Genomic DNA, 16,846 nt, shown 5'->3' with positions numbered 1-16,846 from the left:
TTCCTCCTATGTCCATGCTATCAACACCCATCCATTTTGGATGGGCTGCTCATAGCAAGGACACGATGGGCCAAAGGGATTGATTTTATCCTATGACTCCACGACTCTCAATAACTCTGAGGAAATGAGAAGGAAACTTCTATCCCAGGGAGTGGTGGATCTTTGGACAACCCTAGCAACACACACAAAATGTTGGAGGAACTCAGCAGGTCAGGCAGCATCTATGGAGAGGAATAAATAGTCGACGTTTTGGGATGAGACCCTTCACCAGGACTGGAAAGGAAGGGGGAAGACACCAGAATGAAAAAGTGGGGGGAGTGGAAGCTGGCTAGCCGGAAGATGATAGGTGAAACCAGGTGGGTGGAAAAGGTCTAGGACAGGAGAAGAAGGAATCTGATAGGAAAGGAGAGTGGACATAGAAGAAAGGGAAGGAGGAGGGAACCCGGGGAAAGTAATAAGCAGGTGAGAAGAAGTAAAAGGTGGGGAAGGGAAATTTGTTTACTGGAAGGAGAAATCGATATTCATGCCATTAGTTTGGAGGATATCCAGACGGAACATAAGGTGTTGCTCCTCCACCTTGAGGGTGACCTCATCGCAGCACAAGAGGAGGCCGTGAACCGACATATCAGAATAGGAATGGGAATAGGAGTTAAAATGTTTGGCCACCAGGAAGTCCCACTTATGGTGGATGGTTTGGAGGCAGTCAATTTAGGTTAAGTAAATTTAGACCATTCAGCTCCTATGTCTTATAGCCTAACATAACAGCATAATTTTTATTAATACCCATTATTCCCAGTTTTCTTAAACAGAGGTCTAACTGGCATGGTGGGAATTGATCTGAGTTAATTGTCCGGTAACCGAAGCACACACCAAATTGTGCATCTGTCGACTTCGCTCACTGCATTGAATAAAAAAAGTCAGTGGAATCCTGCAGGATGAGGAGTATATTGTAACTTTATGCCTGGATGAGCTAAGTGCAACTGGTTCCCTGGCAACGTGGTAGTTGTTAAAGACAGCAGCACTCGTCTCATTGCTCCCACAGGCAGGATAGCATTTCAGCGTTCATTTGGACTGCTTGACTCCGACTTTCCAGAGACATAGTTGACTCCCCAAGGGGATGGAAGCTAACACTGAGAAAACGTATCCCACAATTGCAGCCCGGGAGAGAGGTAAGTGACCTTACATTCTAGTTCAGAAAGTTCAAAGTAAATTTATCATCAAAGTACATATATGTCACCATATACAACTGAGATTCATTTTCTTGTGGGCATTCACAATAAATACAAAGAAACACAATAGAATCAATGAAGAAACGCACACAATAAAAGACAGACAAACAAGCAGTGTGCAAAAGGCACATTTGTGCAAATGCAAAAAGAAAAAATATATAAGTGATAAATATCAAGAGCACGAGCTGAGGAATCCTTGAAAGAGAGTCCATAGATGTGGGATTGGCGTTGGCCTGGGTGAAGTTGAACGAAGATATTCCCTCTGGTTCAAGAGCCTCATGGTTGAGATGTAATAACTGTTCCTGAACCTGGTGGTTTGAGATGTGAGGCTCCCCACAGCAGCAGCAAGAAAAGAACATGGCCTGGATGTTGGGGGTCTTTGATAATGGACGCTGCTTTCCTGTGACAGTGCTCTGTATAGATATGCTCAATGGTTGAGAGAGTTTTGTCTGTGATGGACTGGGCCATATCTACTACTTTTTGTAGTGTTTTCCAAACAAGGGCATTGGTGTTTCCATACCAGGCCATGATGCAACCGGTCAATATACTCTCCACCATACATTTATAGAAGTTTGTCAAATTTTTAAATAACACACTGAATCTTCGCAAACTTCTAAGAAGGTAGAGGCGTTGCAAAGCTTTCTTTGTAATGGCACTTGTTTTCAGGACCCGGAACAGATCCTCTGAAATGATAGCACCAAGGAATTTAAAGTTGCTGACCCTCCCCACCTCTAATTCTCCAGTAACGACTGGCTCCTGGACCTCCGGTTTCCTCTTCCTGTAGTAAAAAAAAATAATCTCTTTGGTTTTGCTGACATCGAGGTTGTTGTGACACCATTCAGCCAGATTTTCAATATCTCTCCTATATGCTGATTTGAAAACCACTTTTGATTTAGCCGACAGCAGTGGTGTCGTCAGCAATCTTAGATATGGCATTGGAGCTGTGCTTGGCCTCTCAGTCATAAGTGTAAAGTGAGTACAGCAGGGGACTTGTGGTACACTCGTTCTGTTGGAGATTGTGGAGGAGATGTTGTTGCCAATCCAAACTGACTGGGGTCTGCAAGGGAGGAAATCGAGGATCCGGTTGCACAAGGAGGTATAAAGGTTTTGATCTTGGAGATTGTTAGATTAGACTATGGTTGACTATAGACTCAGTCCTATTTTATTGTCATTTAGAAATGCACACATGCATTAAGAAATGATACAATGTTTCTCCAGAGTGATATCACAGAAAACAGGACAAACCAAAGACTAACACTGACAGAACTTCATAATTATAACATATAGTTACACCAGTGCAAAGCAGTACCATAATTTGATGAAGAACAAACCATGGGCACAGTAAATAAAATCTCAAAGTCCCCAAGTCGATTGACTCCCGAGTCCCTGATAGCAGGCGGCAAAAGGGAGAAATTCCCTGCCATAAACCTCCAGGCGCCATCGACTTGCCGATGCCATGGAAGCAGCTGACTACAGCCAACACTGAGTGCTGAGTAGTTTTGAGGGGATAATATTATTGAATGCAGAGCTGTGATCAACGAAGGGCACCCTGATGTGTGAAGATGTTGCGGCGAGGCAAGGGCTTACAAAATGCCCAGGCTAGGAGAAATTGCAGATAGAGTGCAGACAGCCTGGGCAAGAACATAGCCTCCCTTTGCACACCAGGGGGGCTGGAAATGAGCAAAGGATATAATGGAAGGCTTCAAGGAGTGCACTCCAAGGACAGGACAAAGTATCATCATGAAATCTCAAAGTATCATCTGTTGTTAGCTCGTAGTTTCTATTGACTTTTAACACCTGTATTGCAATGCCGAATGACCTTGCGAATAAATAAAGACATGGTTATCAGTTGGTCAATAACTGTAACTGCGAGTCCACTGTGTATAAGAATGACATTTTTCTGTTCTGACTTCAGAACAGTGTGGGTGACAGGGGCCATGCTGTTCCCCATGTGCACAAATACATCAAGTGTGATTGAGGAACGAGTGTAAGTTTCCAGAATCCAGTTAATCGATGATAACACTGGTAACATTTTACTTATGATACTTAGAGGGTGCAGAGGAGATTTACCAGGATGCTGCCTGGTCCATAGGGCAGGTCTAGGGCTTTTCTCTTTGGAGTGAATGAGAATGAGGGGTGACCTGATAGAGGAGTACAAGATGACAAGAAGCATACGTAGATCAAATAAGTAGTGGGGTGAAAATGGCTAATACAAGGGATCATAATTTTAAAGAGGTTGGAGGAAAATATTGGGGGTATGACAAGAGTTATTTACACAGAGAATGGTGGGTGAGTGGAACGCTGTGTTAGAAGTGGTGGTAGAGGCAGATACATTAGGGGCATTTAAGAAAATACTAGATAGGCACATGGATAATAAAAAAATTGAGTGTTCTGTAGAAGGGAAGGGTTAGCTTGATCTTACAGTAGGGTAAAAAGTGGGCACAATATTCCGTTCTGTGCTGTAATCTTCCATGCGCTATGAAGTTTAGTAACACCATTAAAACAGTAACTAGGAAGGTGCGCTGAACAAATCTAAATATAAATTAATCAATTAATTTGTAAATGTGCTTGGTATTATATGAAAGGGTTCAATGGGAGAGATAATGGCAGAATAAAATTACCTTTTATACTTAATACTAAATGTTTAATGAACAACGTTCTTGTGTCTGTCCATGTGAAACGGCAGGGAAATAGCAGAGAGCATAGATTTAGGTTAAGCATAAACGAATTAAAGTGGAGCTGACCTAACATAGGAGTTGGGATGTAATGTTGAAATTGTATAAGGCATTGGTAAGGCCAAATCTGGAGTATTGTGTACAGTTCTGTCACCAAATTATAGGAAAGGTGTCAATAAAATTGAGAGAGTACAGAGGAGATTTGCTAAAATGTTGCCTGGGTTTCATCACCTAATTTACAGAGAAAGGTTGAACAAGTTAGGTCTTTATTCTTTGGAGCGTAGAAGGTTGAGGGGGGACTTGATAGAGGTATTTGAAATTATGAGGGGGATAGATAGAGTTGACATGGATAGGCCTTTTTCCATTGAGAGTGGGGGAGATTCAAACAAGAGGACATGAGTTAGAGTTAAAGGGCAAAAGTTTAGGGGTAACATGAGGGGGAACTTCTTTACTCAGAGAGTTGCGGCTGTGTGGAACGAGCTTCCAGCAGAAGTGGTTGAGGCAGGTTCGATGTTGTCATTTAAAGTTAAATTGGATAGATATATGGACAGGAAAGGAATGGAGGGTTATGGACTGAGTGCAGGTCGGTGGGACTAGGTGAGAGTAAGAGTTCGGCACGGACTAGAAGGGCCGAGATGGCCTGTTTCCGTGCTGTAATTGTTATATGGTTATAAAGACAGGTGCAAAATGCTGGAGGAAGTCAGGAGGTCAGGGCAGCACAGTACTGTGTCAATTCTTCTTCAGCCTGTCACCTCTATGGGTCATAGGCCACCGACAGCAGCTTGCCAAACATCTCTGTCCCGGCTAGTCTTTCAAGTCCAGATATAGTCCATCTATACGTCTCCTAAGTGAAGATCCTTCCTCTCCCAGGGATGACGTCTTTGGAGATTCTGTTGGTGTTTCTGTAGCTCTGGGTTTTTACGGGATGGGACTGCCAGCTCGATGCTCAACTCTGCGCCTTTCACAGCCGGGGTTGGGACCATCCGTGGCAGAGTTAATGTAGCGGTTAGCGCAATGCTATTACAGCTCGGGGCATCAGAGTTCAGAGTTCAATTCCAGCACCATCTGTAAGGAGCTTGTACGTTCTCCCTGTGACCGCGTGGGTTTCCTCCCACAGTCCAAAGACGTACAGTTTGTAGGTTAATTGGACTTGTAACAAGCCGCACTGACCAACAACCCACCTATTTAACCCTATCCTAATCAAAGGACAATTTACAATGACCAATTCACCTTTGAGCTGGGTCATCTTTGGACTGCTTGAGGAAACCGGAGCACCAGGTGGAAACATGCAGTCTTTACAGAGAACAACGGAATTGAACTCCAGGCTCTGATGCCCCAAGCTGAGGTGTCATGCGAACTGCTGCGATACCATGGCACCCTGAGACAAACTTAGATCTGTCTCAAAACTGAGTTAATGCACAACCACACAAAGTTAGCAAGGTATTCTCTATAACTGTTGCCCTGGTAAGTAGTGAAACTGCTGCATCAAGGTTAGACCTGTTGATCTGCAGATGATAAATGCAACTTACCATTAATTATTAATAGTTTTCTCATTTCCACTTACAACTTCTTGTCTCTTAGGAATAAAATTCTTGTTCTGTCACATTTATGAAAGACCTCCACTGGTGAAACATTGAAGATTACATATTTATTTGAAAATTACCTCATGTGGACAAGGCAGGGCCTGGTTCATTCCCAGGGTCAGGTGCTGAAACTAGTTAAGGCTAATAGTTAAAGCATCTGTATCTAATAAGTTTATACACTGACACACAATTAATCTTCTGAGTGTGTATATATATATGTGTACAGTATATACAAGATTACACAGATATTATTGAAATAGAAACATTTAAAAGGATGTGTCATTGTATAAATTTGTTAGGTATAGAAACATGTTAGGGATATATATAGGTTGATTAAGCTTTCTTCTTTGTTTAAATAATTAATTACGGGTCATATATATATATATATATATATATATATGTTAATTGTGTACGTCATCACGCTACCACGTGATACATGCACACCTTTCTTACAGTAAACTCGGTTAGATCTGCATTTCGGACTCCTGTGTCTTCCTTTGAATTAGTTTCATGTTTTGAAGTTGCAAAACGTAACTTTAAACTTGAAACAAACTGATCCTCAGCAAGTAGCCACTTTGTCACGGACGGCTGTGGAAGCCAAGTCATTGGGAATATTTAAAGCAAGGTCGAAGGGTGCTTGATCAGTCAGGGTGTCAAAGGTTATGGGGAGAAGGTGGGAGAATGGGGTTGAGAGGGATAATAAATCAGCCATGATGGAATGACGAAGTAAACTCAATGGGCCGAATGGCCGAGCTCTGCTCCTGTGTTATGATCTTATGGCTGATATGAGGGAGCATATTTTTAATGTGGGGGGATATCAGGGGTAGATTTTTACACAGAGAGTAGGTGCATGGATGTGCTGCAAGGGGTGGAGGTAGAGACAAATATACTAAAGACATTTAAGAGAGTCTTAGATCCGCACATGGATGAAAGAGGGTTATGTGGGAGGGATAGAATGAGGAATGGAAAGAGAGAAGGGCAAGGGGCATTCTGGTTACACCTTTTGCCCCTTTTCTTCAACTCACCTGTCCATCACCTTCCTTCCTCCTTTTCTTGGTAGACTCCTCACCATCATCATTATGATGTCATATGCTGTAGGTGATCATGGTCTCTCCATGACCATGATTTGTTCTTGGCAAATTTTTCAACAGAAGTGACTTCTTCTGGGCAATGTCTTTACAAAACCGGAGACCCCAGCCATTATCAATACTCTTCAGAGATTGTCTACCTGGCGTCAGTGGTCGCAGAACGAAGACTTGTGACATGTACCGGCTGCTCATACGACCATCCATGGCCTCACATGACCCTGATCCCGGTTGGGGGGGGGGGAGGCACTAACAGGTGCTATAGGAGGTGTCCTGCAGGCTAGCGGAGGGAAGGAGCACCTTACACCTCCTTTGGTAGAGATGTATCTCCACCCTGCCATCCAGCCACTTGACATACCTCCACGTGGTACACTATCCTATGCCTTTCCAGCTCTCACTTCAAAGTTCAAAGTAAATTTATAATCAAAGTACATATACGTCACCATTAGTAACCCTGAGATTCATTTTCTTGTGGGTATTCACAGTAAGTGCAAAGAAACAGAATAGAATCAATGAGAAGCCCCACAAGACGGACATAGAACCAATGTGCAAAGGTGCCCTTCGTCCCCCCTTCACCCATCCACCTACCTTCCCCCTCACCTGGTTTCACCTATCACCTGCCAACTTGTACTCCTCCCTCTCCTTTCCTGCTCTTATTCTGGCTTCTTCCCCCTTACGTTCCAGTCCTGATTTGAAGTACACGATGAAGAGTCTCGGCCCGAAACGTTGACTGGTTATTCCCTTTCATTGCTGCCTGACCTGCTGAGTTCCTCCAGATTCAGATTTATTCTCTTACACACAGAACTGCAATGGAATTTCTTCTTCATGTGAATCTTGGCGCAATCGTTATAGATGGTTACAACAAACACAGGGACAAGCAACAGAATGGTGAGAGATGGAGGTCCAATGTGAAGTAGCTCAAGAAGAAACACTCAAGTGACAGAACAGAACAGCTGAGAGAGGTAGAATTAAGAGTCTGAGAATTTGGCAGCACCACCAAGGAGGGGACGTGAAAGAGGTGATTGGTTCTAAAGTCTGATAGCAGTGGAGAAGAAGCTATTCCTTCTGCAGAAGTTTGAGAGGAACATTTACTATCCAGATATACATTGACAGGTAACTTCATGACAATGATCTCCATTCAAAGTTTGAAGTTTGAAGTTCAAAGTAAATTATTTATCAAAGTATCTATTACCATGTACTTTCCTGAGATTCGTTCTCATGCAGGCATTTACAGGGAAAAAAAGAAATGCAATAGAATTTGTGAAGCATGATGCATGAAGACTGACAAACCGCCAATGTGCAAAAGAAGACAGACTGTGCAAAGAAAATACTGGGACGATGAGCTCTAAAGAGTCCTTGAAAGTGATTTTGTAGGCCATATAATCAGTTCAGAGGGGTGGTGAGTGAAGTTCGGGACTCTGAAGGTTGTCAGGTAATAACTGTTGTTGAACCTGATGGTGTGGGATCTAAGGCTTCTGTACCTCCATTAAAATTCTCGCAATTTTTTTTTGCCTTCTGTCTTTGCCCTCATTCCCACCTTCCTCCATCAACCACAGTTGATCAAAGGCAGACCAGTCAGAGAAATGCACAAGACACTCATCAGCTCAGCCAGCATCTATGGATGGACGGTTGACTTTTCTGGCCAAGACCTTTCCTCTGGTCTGGAAATAAAGAGGGGAGATAGCCAATATAAAAAGGCAGATGGAGGGGATGGAGTAAAAGCTGGCGGGTGGGTCCAGGTAAGGATTGGGGTGGGGGAGGGGGAGTGGGAATGATGCCAGGAGGAGAGAGGAAGGGAAAAAAGGGGTGAAAGGGACAGAGGTTACCAGAGGTCTAAGAATTTGATGTTCATACAACCAGGGTGTGGGGTCCTATTTAGTGCTTTTGGGGTGGTTACTGGAATGCAGGGCAGAGATACGTCTTTACCAAAGGAGGCATAAGGCACTCCTTCCCTCCGCTAGACTGCAGGTCACCCTCAGCCAAGGTATAGCACTTGCTTAGCCCCCCACCCCCTGATCAGGGCTACATGAAGCCACGGAAGCAGGTGGTGGATGATCATATGAGTAGCTGGAGCATATCACATGTCCTGGTCATGCAAACACTGGCCAGGGAGACAACCTCTGAAGAGTATTGGTAATGATAGGGGTCACCTGTCTTGTAAAGACACTCCCCAAAAGAAGACAAAAAATTGCCAAGAGCAATCATGGTCAGAGACCAGGATCACCTCTGTCATTCAACGTGGCACATAATGACAACGATGACTAGAAGGCCTATGATACACTGCACTTCTTTTATTCCCTGGAACATAGGAGAATTGGGGGTGATTTGATAGAGGTACTGTATACAAAATTATGAGGGATATAGACAGAATAAATGCAAGCAGGCTTTTTCCACTGATGTTAAGTGAGACTAGAACTAAAGGTCAGGGGTTAAGGGGTGAAAAGTGAAATATTTAAGAGGAACATGAGCAAAACCTTCTTCACTCAAGAGGGTGGTGAGAAATGTGGAGCGAACTGCCAGCGGAAATGGTGGATGTGGGGTTGATTTCAACATCTGAAAGTTTGGATAGTTACACGGATGGGAGGAGTTTGAGGGCCATGGTCCAGGTGCAGGTCAATGGGACTAGGTAGAATAATGGTTGAGGATGGACTGGATGGGCCGAAGGGCCTGGTTGGGTGCTGTAGAGCTATGACTACAGAGCTGGCAAGTGATAGGTGGATCTAGGTAAGGGAGGGGCAGACTGGGAACGATGACAGAAGCTGGGAGGTGATAGGTGGAAGTGATAGGAGAGGGCAGTGGAGGGAAATGGAGAGGGGAACCAGTGGGAGAAATGTGTGGGCAATAAGCCATTGGAGGAGGAAAAGACATAGGGTGATGGGGGCTCGTTGGATATGGAGGGGAAGGAAGAGAAAAAGGACAGAGAGGGATTAGTTACTGGAAGTTTGAGAGTTTGATGTTCATACTGCCCAGCCAAAGAATCCTACTTAGTGGTTTTAAGAAGGCCCTATGATACACTGTACTTATTTCATTTAAGAGTTGCCTTTTCTGCAATTATCATAAAGACAAACCTAATCTCTGATTTTATAAGGGCCTGGACCAGGAAGATATGGATTACCTCCTGCCATTGGGTTCGTGGGACATGATCTTACCAAGCACACAAATCCAGCTTACACTTTCGGGAGAAAACACAGCAGTTTATGTAAGTGACATTTGTAAAAAGTGTGACAAAGCAAGGAGCTTTTAAGAAAAGCACAGTCAATAATGTTCTATGAAGAGGAACGTAGCAATACCCTACCACTCCATGATGTAGCAATACTCTACCCTTGCATGATAAACTTACTAACATGGAAACACGATCACCAATAATCTCCCACTTAATGTTTTTGAACTATGGTTTTGATTTGACTTCATTTGGTTGATGTTGTCTGGCAGCTAGTGAATCACTGGAAAATTTTCCTAAAATTGCTGAGCAGACAACAGACAGTAGTAGTGCAGTTCTTGCTGTATTGTTAGATGCTTAACGGACTCCACTTGTATCTTGAAATCCTCTCATCCAGGCCAGGGGTGGTGAACGTATGGCACACGTGTCCAAGATGGTGCGTGCAATAGTTTAATTTAATGTTTTTTACTTATTGAGATATCGCTCTGACCTTCGAGCTATGCCACTCAACAAACCCCTGATTTAATCTTAGCCTATTCACAGGACAATTTAACATCATCAACTAATCTACCAACCGGTATGTCTTTGGACTGTGGGAGGAAACCGGAGCACCCGGAGGAAATCAGGTGGTTATGGGGAGAAAGTATAAACTCCTTACAGGCAGTGGTGGGAATTGAACTCAGGTCACCGGTACTGTAAAGCGCTGTGCTAACCACTACGGTACCGTTAGGTTGACACGCGGCATGCAGTGCCGTCTCTTCATTAAAACGCCACCCTATATTAATAACTACATAATACGGAAATAAATTAGGTATCATTAGCTTAATTAGTCTATCACAACCTTGTGGGCTGAAAGGCCTGTTCCTCAGCTTTACTGTTCTGTGTTCTTTGTCCTTCAGCCCACAATATTGCGCTGAACAATTAAATTAGTAATCTAAATACCAGGAGTTTGTAAATTCTCTGTGTGACCACCCGGTTTCCTCCCACATTCCAACGATATACCGGTTGGTAGGCTGATTGGTCATTGTAAATTGTCCCATGATTAGGCTGGGGTTAAATTGGGGAATTGCTGGCTGGGACAGCTCAAAGGGCCAGAAGGGCCAACTCCATGCTGTATGTCAATAAATAACTAAATAAACCATCCCCTTATACCTACACAATGTCCAGACCCTTCTATTTCTCTCACACTCATGTGCCAGCTAAACATCTCCTAAAAGTCCCCGATGTACCTGCCTCTACCAACACCCCAGGCAGCAGATTCCAGGTGCCCGACACTCTCCGTGTAAAAGAAGGAAGACCAAGCCTGCACTGCTCCCTGTTACGATTGATGGCAAGGACGCGGGTGTGGTGAGGACCTACAAGTACCTGGGGGTGCACCTGGATGACAGGCTTGAGTGGAGCACCAACACAGAGAATGTGTACAAGAAGGGCCAGAGTTGCCTCTACTTAGGAAAAGGGGAGGTGCAACGAGACCTGGGTGTCATTATACACCAGTCATTGAAAGTGGGCATGCAGGTACAGCAGGCGGTGAAAAAGGCGAACGGTATGCTGGCATTTATAGCGAGAGGATTCGAGTACAGGAGCAGGGAGGTACTACTGCAGTTGTACAAGGCCTTGGTGAGACCACACCTGGAGTATTGTGTGCAGTTTTGGTCCCCTAATCTGAGGAAAGACATCCTTGCCATAGAGGGAGTACAAAGAAGGTTCACCAGATTGATTCCTGGGATGGCAGGTCTTTCATATGAAGAAAGACTGGATGAACTGGGCTTGTACTCGTTGGAATTTAGAAGATTGAGGGGGGATCTGATTGAAACGTATAAGATCCTAAAGGGATTGGACAGGCTAGATGCGGGAAGATTGTTCCCGATGTTGGGGAGGTCTAGAACGAGGGGTCACAGTTTGAGGATAGAGGGGAAGCCTTTTAGGACCGAGGTTAGGAAAAACTTCTTCACACAGAGAGTGGTGAATCTGTGGAATTCTCTGCCACAGCAAACTGTTGAGGCCAGTTCATTAGCTATGTTTAAAAGGAAGTTAGATATGGCCCTTGTGGCTACAGGGGTCAGGGGGTATGGAGGGAAGGCTGGGTTCTGAGTTGGATGATCAGCCATGATCATAATAAATGGCGGTGCAGGCTCGAAGGGCCGAATGGCCTACTCCTGCACCTATTTTCTATGTTTCTATGTTTCTATGTTTCCTGAGGAGACTGAGGTCCTTTGTTGCATGCAGGCCTCCCATCACATGCTCTACCAGTCTGTTGTCACCAGAACAATCTTCTATGCGGTGGTGTGCTGGGGCAAAGTCATCAGCACAGGTGATGCCAACAGGCTCGATAAACTGATTAGAAAGGCTAGGAGTCAAACTGGACACATTGGAGGCTGTGGTAGAACAAAGGACCCTCCGGAAAATCCTGGCAATTCTGGAGAATGTTTCTCACCCTCTACATGTCACCTTGGCTGAACAGAGGAGCACTTTTAGTAACAGACTGAGACAACTGCCCTGCTCCAAAGGGTGCTATATGAGGTCATTCTTACCCTTGGCCATTAGGCTCTGTATTGAGTCAATCTGTAGCCTGGGAAGTGTTAACAACACACATAAAAGTTGCTGGTGAACGCAGCAGGCCAGGCAGCATCTCTAGGAAGAGGTGCAGTCGACGTTTCAGGTCGAGACCCTTCGTCAGGACTTCCTTCAGTTAGTCCTGACGAAGGGTCTCAGCCTGAAACGTTGACTGTACCTCTTCCTAGAGATGCTGCCTGGCCTGCTGCGTTCACCAGCAACTTTTATGTGTGTTGCTAACATTTCCAGCATCTGCAGAATTCCTGTTGTTTACCCCCTGCTGTTAGACTGTTTGAGGTAACTTACTTTTTCTTTCTTACTTCTCTTCTAATATTTGTATATCTGTGCACTTGTAATGCTACTGTGACACTGTAATTTCCTTTTGGATCAATAAAATATCTATCTATTGATCAATCTGTACTCAGTGGCCACTTTATTAGGTACACCTGTGCACCTGCTCAGTAATGCAAATATCTAATCAGCTAATCATGAGGCAACAACTCAGTGCTTAAGCATGTAGACATGGTCAAGAGGTTCGGTTGTTGTTCAGACCCAAACATCAGAATGCAGAAGGAATGTGATCTAAGTGACTTTAACTGTGGAGTGATTGTTGGTGCCAGACAGGGTGGTTTGAGCATCTCAGAAACTGCCGATTTCGTGGGATTTTCATGTACAACAGTCTCTACTGTTTCCAGAGAACAGAGCAAAACACAAAAAAATATCCAGTGAGCAGCAATTCTGAAGGGAAGGATGAGCGGGACCTGGAGACAATGCTGGAGACAGGGCATATGCAACACTTCCAATTTGTGTGCTGAATGGGGATGGGAGAGACCCCCGTAATTTTTTCAGCGGCAAACTCAACCTTGACGTTGGAAGTAGGGAACGTAAAAGGAAATAGGAGGAGGGGGATCAAGCTGACAGAATAACCTTTAAAGTGACCCTTCGTTTGCTTCTGCCAGTGTATCACAACGACTGCAGTCCAGGGCCTCGGTATTACGTTGACCCAAAGATCACACGCTTTGGCAGAAGTGGAACTCCCTCATACTCCATGTTGGGTCGAGTGAAAACCTGTGGTGAGTCAAGTAGATCTGTGGGTATATTTAAAGCGGAGGCTGATAGATTCCTGATTAGTCAGGGCATGAATGGTTACAGGGAGAAGACAGGAGACTGGGGCAAAGAGGGAAATAGATCTGCCATGATGAAATAGTGGTGCAGACTCAATGGGCCAAATGGCCTAATTTGAACCTGTATCTCATGGTCTTCTGGTCTAAGTAGGTGGGTTGTGTGGCTCATTGGGCTGGGAGGGCCTGTTCCATGTTGTATCACTAAGTAAAAAAAACTACATGGTAAAAATTGCGTGAAAATGTGAAAGGTAAAAAAAAAGATTCAGAAATATTTAAATCTAAAATATAGTTCTTACTTCTATGGTCACGTGCCTGGTTAATTTGAAGTTTTTGCTTTACTTAGATCTTTCTCAGATGCCAGGAGTACCTGGACCGGGTGCATACAACCCAGAGAGAACACTGCATCTCAACAAGCACAGGTCACCAGCTTACTCAATGGGATTCAGAACTAGATATCGCAAGCTGGACACAGTGCCAGCCCCTAATAGCTACACACTTCCATCCCTATTGGGGCCAAAGGTTCCTACCAAGCCCTCCAGTGCTAGTTTCTCAGTTACTGGGAGAACAAGAAGAGAGGATCTATCCAGAACCCCAGGGCCTGGCCGGTACAATCGTACTGACCCTAATGTTTTCCTACGCAAACAACCAGCTTACTCGATGCTGGGCCGGCATGATCTGCCCACGTATTATCCGCAGACACCAGGACCTGGAGCACACAACCCAGAAAAAGTGACCGTCAATAAGCCCGGTATCCCTGCCTTTTCCCTGGGAATGCGGCATTCAGAATTTGTGACCCCTCTGATCGTTGACATTTTGGATTGACTTCCAGCTCAGTAACTAACAGCTGGAACTTTAAGGCTTAATTCTAGCTTAAGATAAGTGCTGTTTTAAAGTTCTGTAAACCAATAAAACTGATATCTACACTCTGTGGTCACTTTATTAGGGACACCAGCACACCTGCTTGTTAGTGCAAGTGCATATCTAATCAGCCAATCATGTGACAGCAACTCAATGCATAAAAGCGTTGCAAACGTGGCCAATTGTTGTTCAGACCAAATATCAGAATGGGGAAAAAATGTGATCTAAGTGACTTTGATCATGGAATGATTGTTGGTGCCAGATGGGGTGGTTTGAGTATCTCAAAATGCCGATCTCATGTGATTTTCACACACAAGTCTCTTGAGTTCACAGAGAATGGTGTGAAGAACAGACATTTAGTGAGTGGCAGTTCTGTGGGCGAAAATGCTTTTGTTAATGAGAGAGGGCAGAGGAGAATGGCAAGACTGGTTCAAGCAGACAGGAAGGTGACAGAACTCAAATAACCACACATTACAACAGTGGTGTGCAGAAGTGCTCAAAACATCGAAACTTGAAGAGGATGGGCTACAGCAGCAGAAGATATTAATGTACCTAATAAAGCGGCTACTGGGTGTAATTTTTATGTTATTGTATTACATTTTTATTGATAGATTTAATGAAGGTTGCTTACAGTCTTCACATGCAATGGAAAGGCATTGGTTAAATATTACAATGATCAGATAAACAATTGCAACTCACCGTTGGAAAAAATACACCACACTGTAGTTAGTAGGTAAAATCACTCAAAACAAAACTTCATTCACCTAACCCTGATGCTGAAATTAATCTGACACAATCATTATAACTGAGTTGCTTCTGAATTGATTGAATTTACTCTATTTTTCTCTCAAGAAGGCTTCTAGAATTGCTGATATTTCGTAACTCAGCAATGCTTACACAAAGTGATTGTGTGATGGCATGCATTGCATTTCCTTTCTATGTCCTGTACATTAAGATTCCTTGGAACTTAGAAGACGGAGGAAATTTGATCGAGACGTACAAAATTATGAGGAGGTATGGATAAGGTAAATGCAAGCAGGCTTTTTCCCAGTAAGGTTGGGTGGACAACCGGTGGTCATGGGTTAAGGGTGAAAGGTGAAAAGTTCAAGGGGAATATGAGTGGAAACTTTTTCACTCTTAGAGGGACTTGAGAGTGTGGAACTATAAATGCCTCCAAGAAAATTAATCTCAAGGTAGTACATGGTAACAAACATACTTTGAAAATACATTCAATTCAACTGATTTATTTTCCGTCTCTAATTTTAATTGAATTGAATTGAAGAGTTAACCATATTGGTGAGCCTGGAGCCACTTATGGATGAAAGGGATAGCGGATTTCCTTCATTCAAGGCTATCAGTGAATGCGATCGGTTTTCGTGATAAAGCTCTCGTTCTAAGGATCAACATTATTACGTCTACCTTCTTAGACTCTAATCACTAGAATTTAACCTTGGAAAGCTATAAAAAGGAGACTACTTTTAAAAGTGTCTGTAATAAAAATGGGTGGTGAGGTGGAAAATTGTCTCTACCAAAGGAGGGGTAAGGCCCTCTGCCAGCCTACAGGTCACCCTTGAGCAAGGTGTAGAACCTGCTTAGCACCTGGATCAGGGTCGCGTGAAGCCACGGAAGCGGGTGGCGGATGGTCGTATGAGCAGCTGGTGTCTTGATTATGTGACCATTGACGCCAGGCAGACAATCTTTGAATAGTATTGATAATCATCTTGTAAAGATACTGCCAAGGAGGCAGCAATGGCAAATCACTTCAATAGAAAAATTTGCCAAGAACAATCATGGTCAAAGACCATGATCGCTTACGTCATATGACACGGCACAGAACGATGATGGTGAAGTGAAATGCTCTCAACAGTTTTATTTAACTAGTTTCTTCATTCAGAATTAAACTGATTCATTCGGAATCCAGACCTATCAAACTATATTGATCTTTTAGTTCCGGCTTTTATTTGGAACAAGACTCTTGAATTCTTTTAAATATCCTGCATGGTTTCTGAAACCAAACAAAATAATGTCTGTCAGAAACAACACACATACAATGCCAGAGGAACTCAGCAAGTCAGACATCTATGGAGACTGACGGTTGATGTTTCGGGCCGAGACCCTTCATCAGGATCAGGATGAAGGGTCCTGGCCCGAAATATCAAATGTTTATTTTCCTCCACAGATGCTGCCTGACCTGCTCAGTTCCTCCAGTATTTTATGCATGTTCAATAGTTCCATTTAGTATCAGAGAATGGATACAATATACAACCTGAAATTCCTGCTCTGCAGACATCCTCAAAACAGAAGAAAAAAAACAAAGAATGAATGACAGAAAAAAACACAAGTACCCCAAAGCCCCCTGCCTCCACCCATGCACAAGCATCTACATTGCTCTAGATTTTCAGCATTTTGCAAAATCTCCTGTGTGCTGTCAAAAACAAGTTAGCATTTTTATATAAGTTAATACATCTATTTCTAGAAACCACAAACACAGAGACTTCAGCTTTAGTTCAGTGTCATTTTATTTAAAAGTCCAATGAAGCTGAGGAAAATTGGAAGGAAAATCTGTTAAATACCTCAGT

The 16,846-nt window shown here is 43.6% G+C and overlaps 1 protein-coding gene across 2 annotated transcripts; it reads left to right on the top strand.

Moving 5' to 3' along the window:
* The first annotated feature begins 1,040 nt into the window (after positions 1-1,040).
* On the top strand, positions 1,041-14,525 carry LOC134337317 (protein CIMAP1D-like). Of its 2 annotated transcripts, XM_063032225.1 has the most exons (4): positions 1,054-1,169; positions 9,661-9,771; positions 13,245-13,358; positions 13,753-14,525. In XM_063032225.1, exons 1-4 carry the CDS (start codon positions 1,118-1,120, stop codon positions 14,229-14,231), a joined length of 756 nt encoding a protein of 251 aa, XP_062888295.1. In that variant the 5' UTR covers positions 1,054-1,117; the 3' UTR covers positions 14,232-14,525. The 2 variants fall into 2 exon arrangements, with proteins under 2 accessions (XP_062888296.1, XP_062888295.1); XM_063032226.1 differs by lacking the exon at positions 9,661-9,771 and having other exon boundaries at positions 1,041-1,169.
* The last annotated feature ends 2,321 nt before the right edge of the window (positions 14,526-16,846 follow it).

The sequence above is a fragment of the Mobula hypostoma genome, chromosome 24, assembly GCF_963921235.1.
Source record: "Mobula hypostoma chromosome 24, sMobHyp1.1, whole genome shotgun sequence".
NCBI classification, from domain to species: Eukaryota; Metazoa; Chordata; class Chondrichthyes; order Myliobatiformes; family Myliobatidae; genus Mobula; species Mobula hypostoma.
Note: the sequence above shows the minus strand (reverse complement) of the source record. Positions and strands in the feature narration are given on the sequence as shown.

Excerpts from the sequence above, each read along its gene's own strand:
- LOC134337317 (XM_063032225.1), top strand. The coding sequence starts at position 1,118 with ATGGAAGCTAACACTGAGAAAACGTATCCCACAATTGCAGCCCGGGAG. Across the intron at positions 1,170-9,660 it reads AATTGCAGCCCGGGAGAGAG|GGCCTGGACCAGGAAGATAT; the intron begins GTAAGTGACCTT and ends TGATTTTATAAG. Across the intron at positions 9,772-13,244 it reads GAGAAAACACAGCAGTTTAT|TGTATCACAACGACTGCAGT; the intron begins GTAAGTGACATT and ends TGCTTCTGCCAG.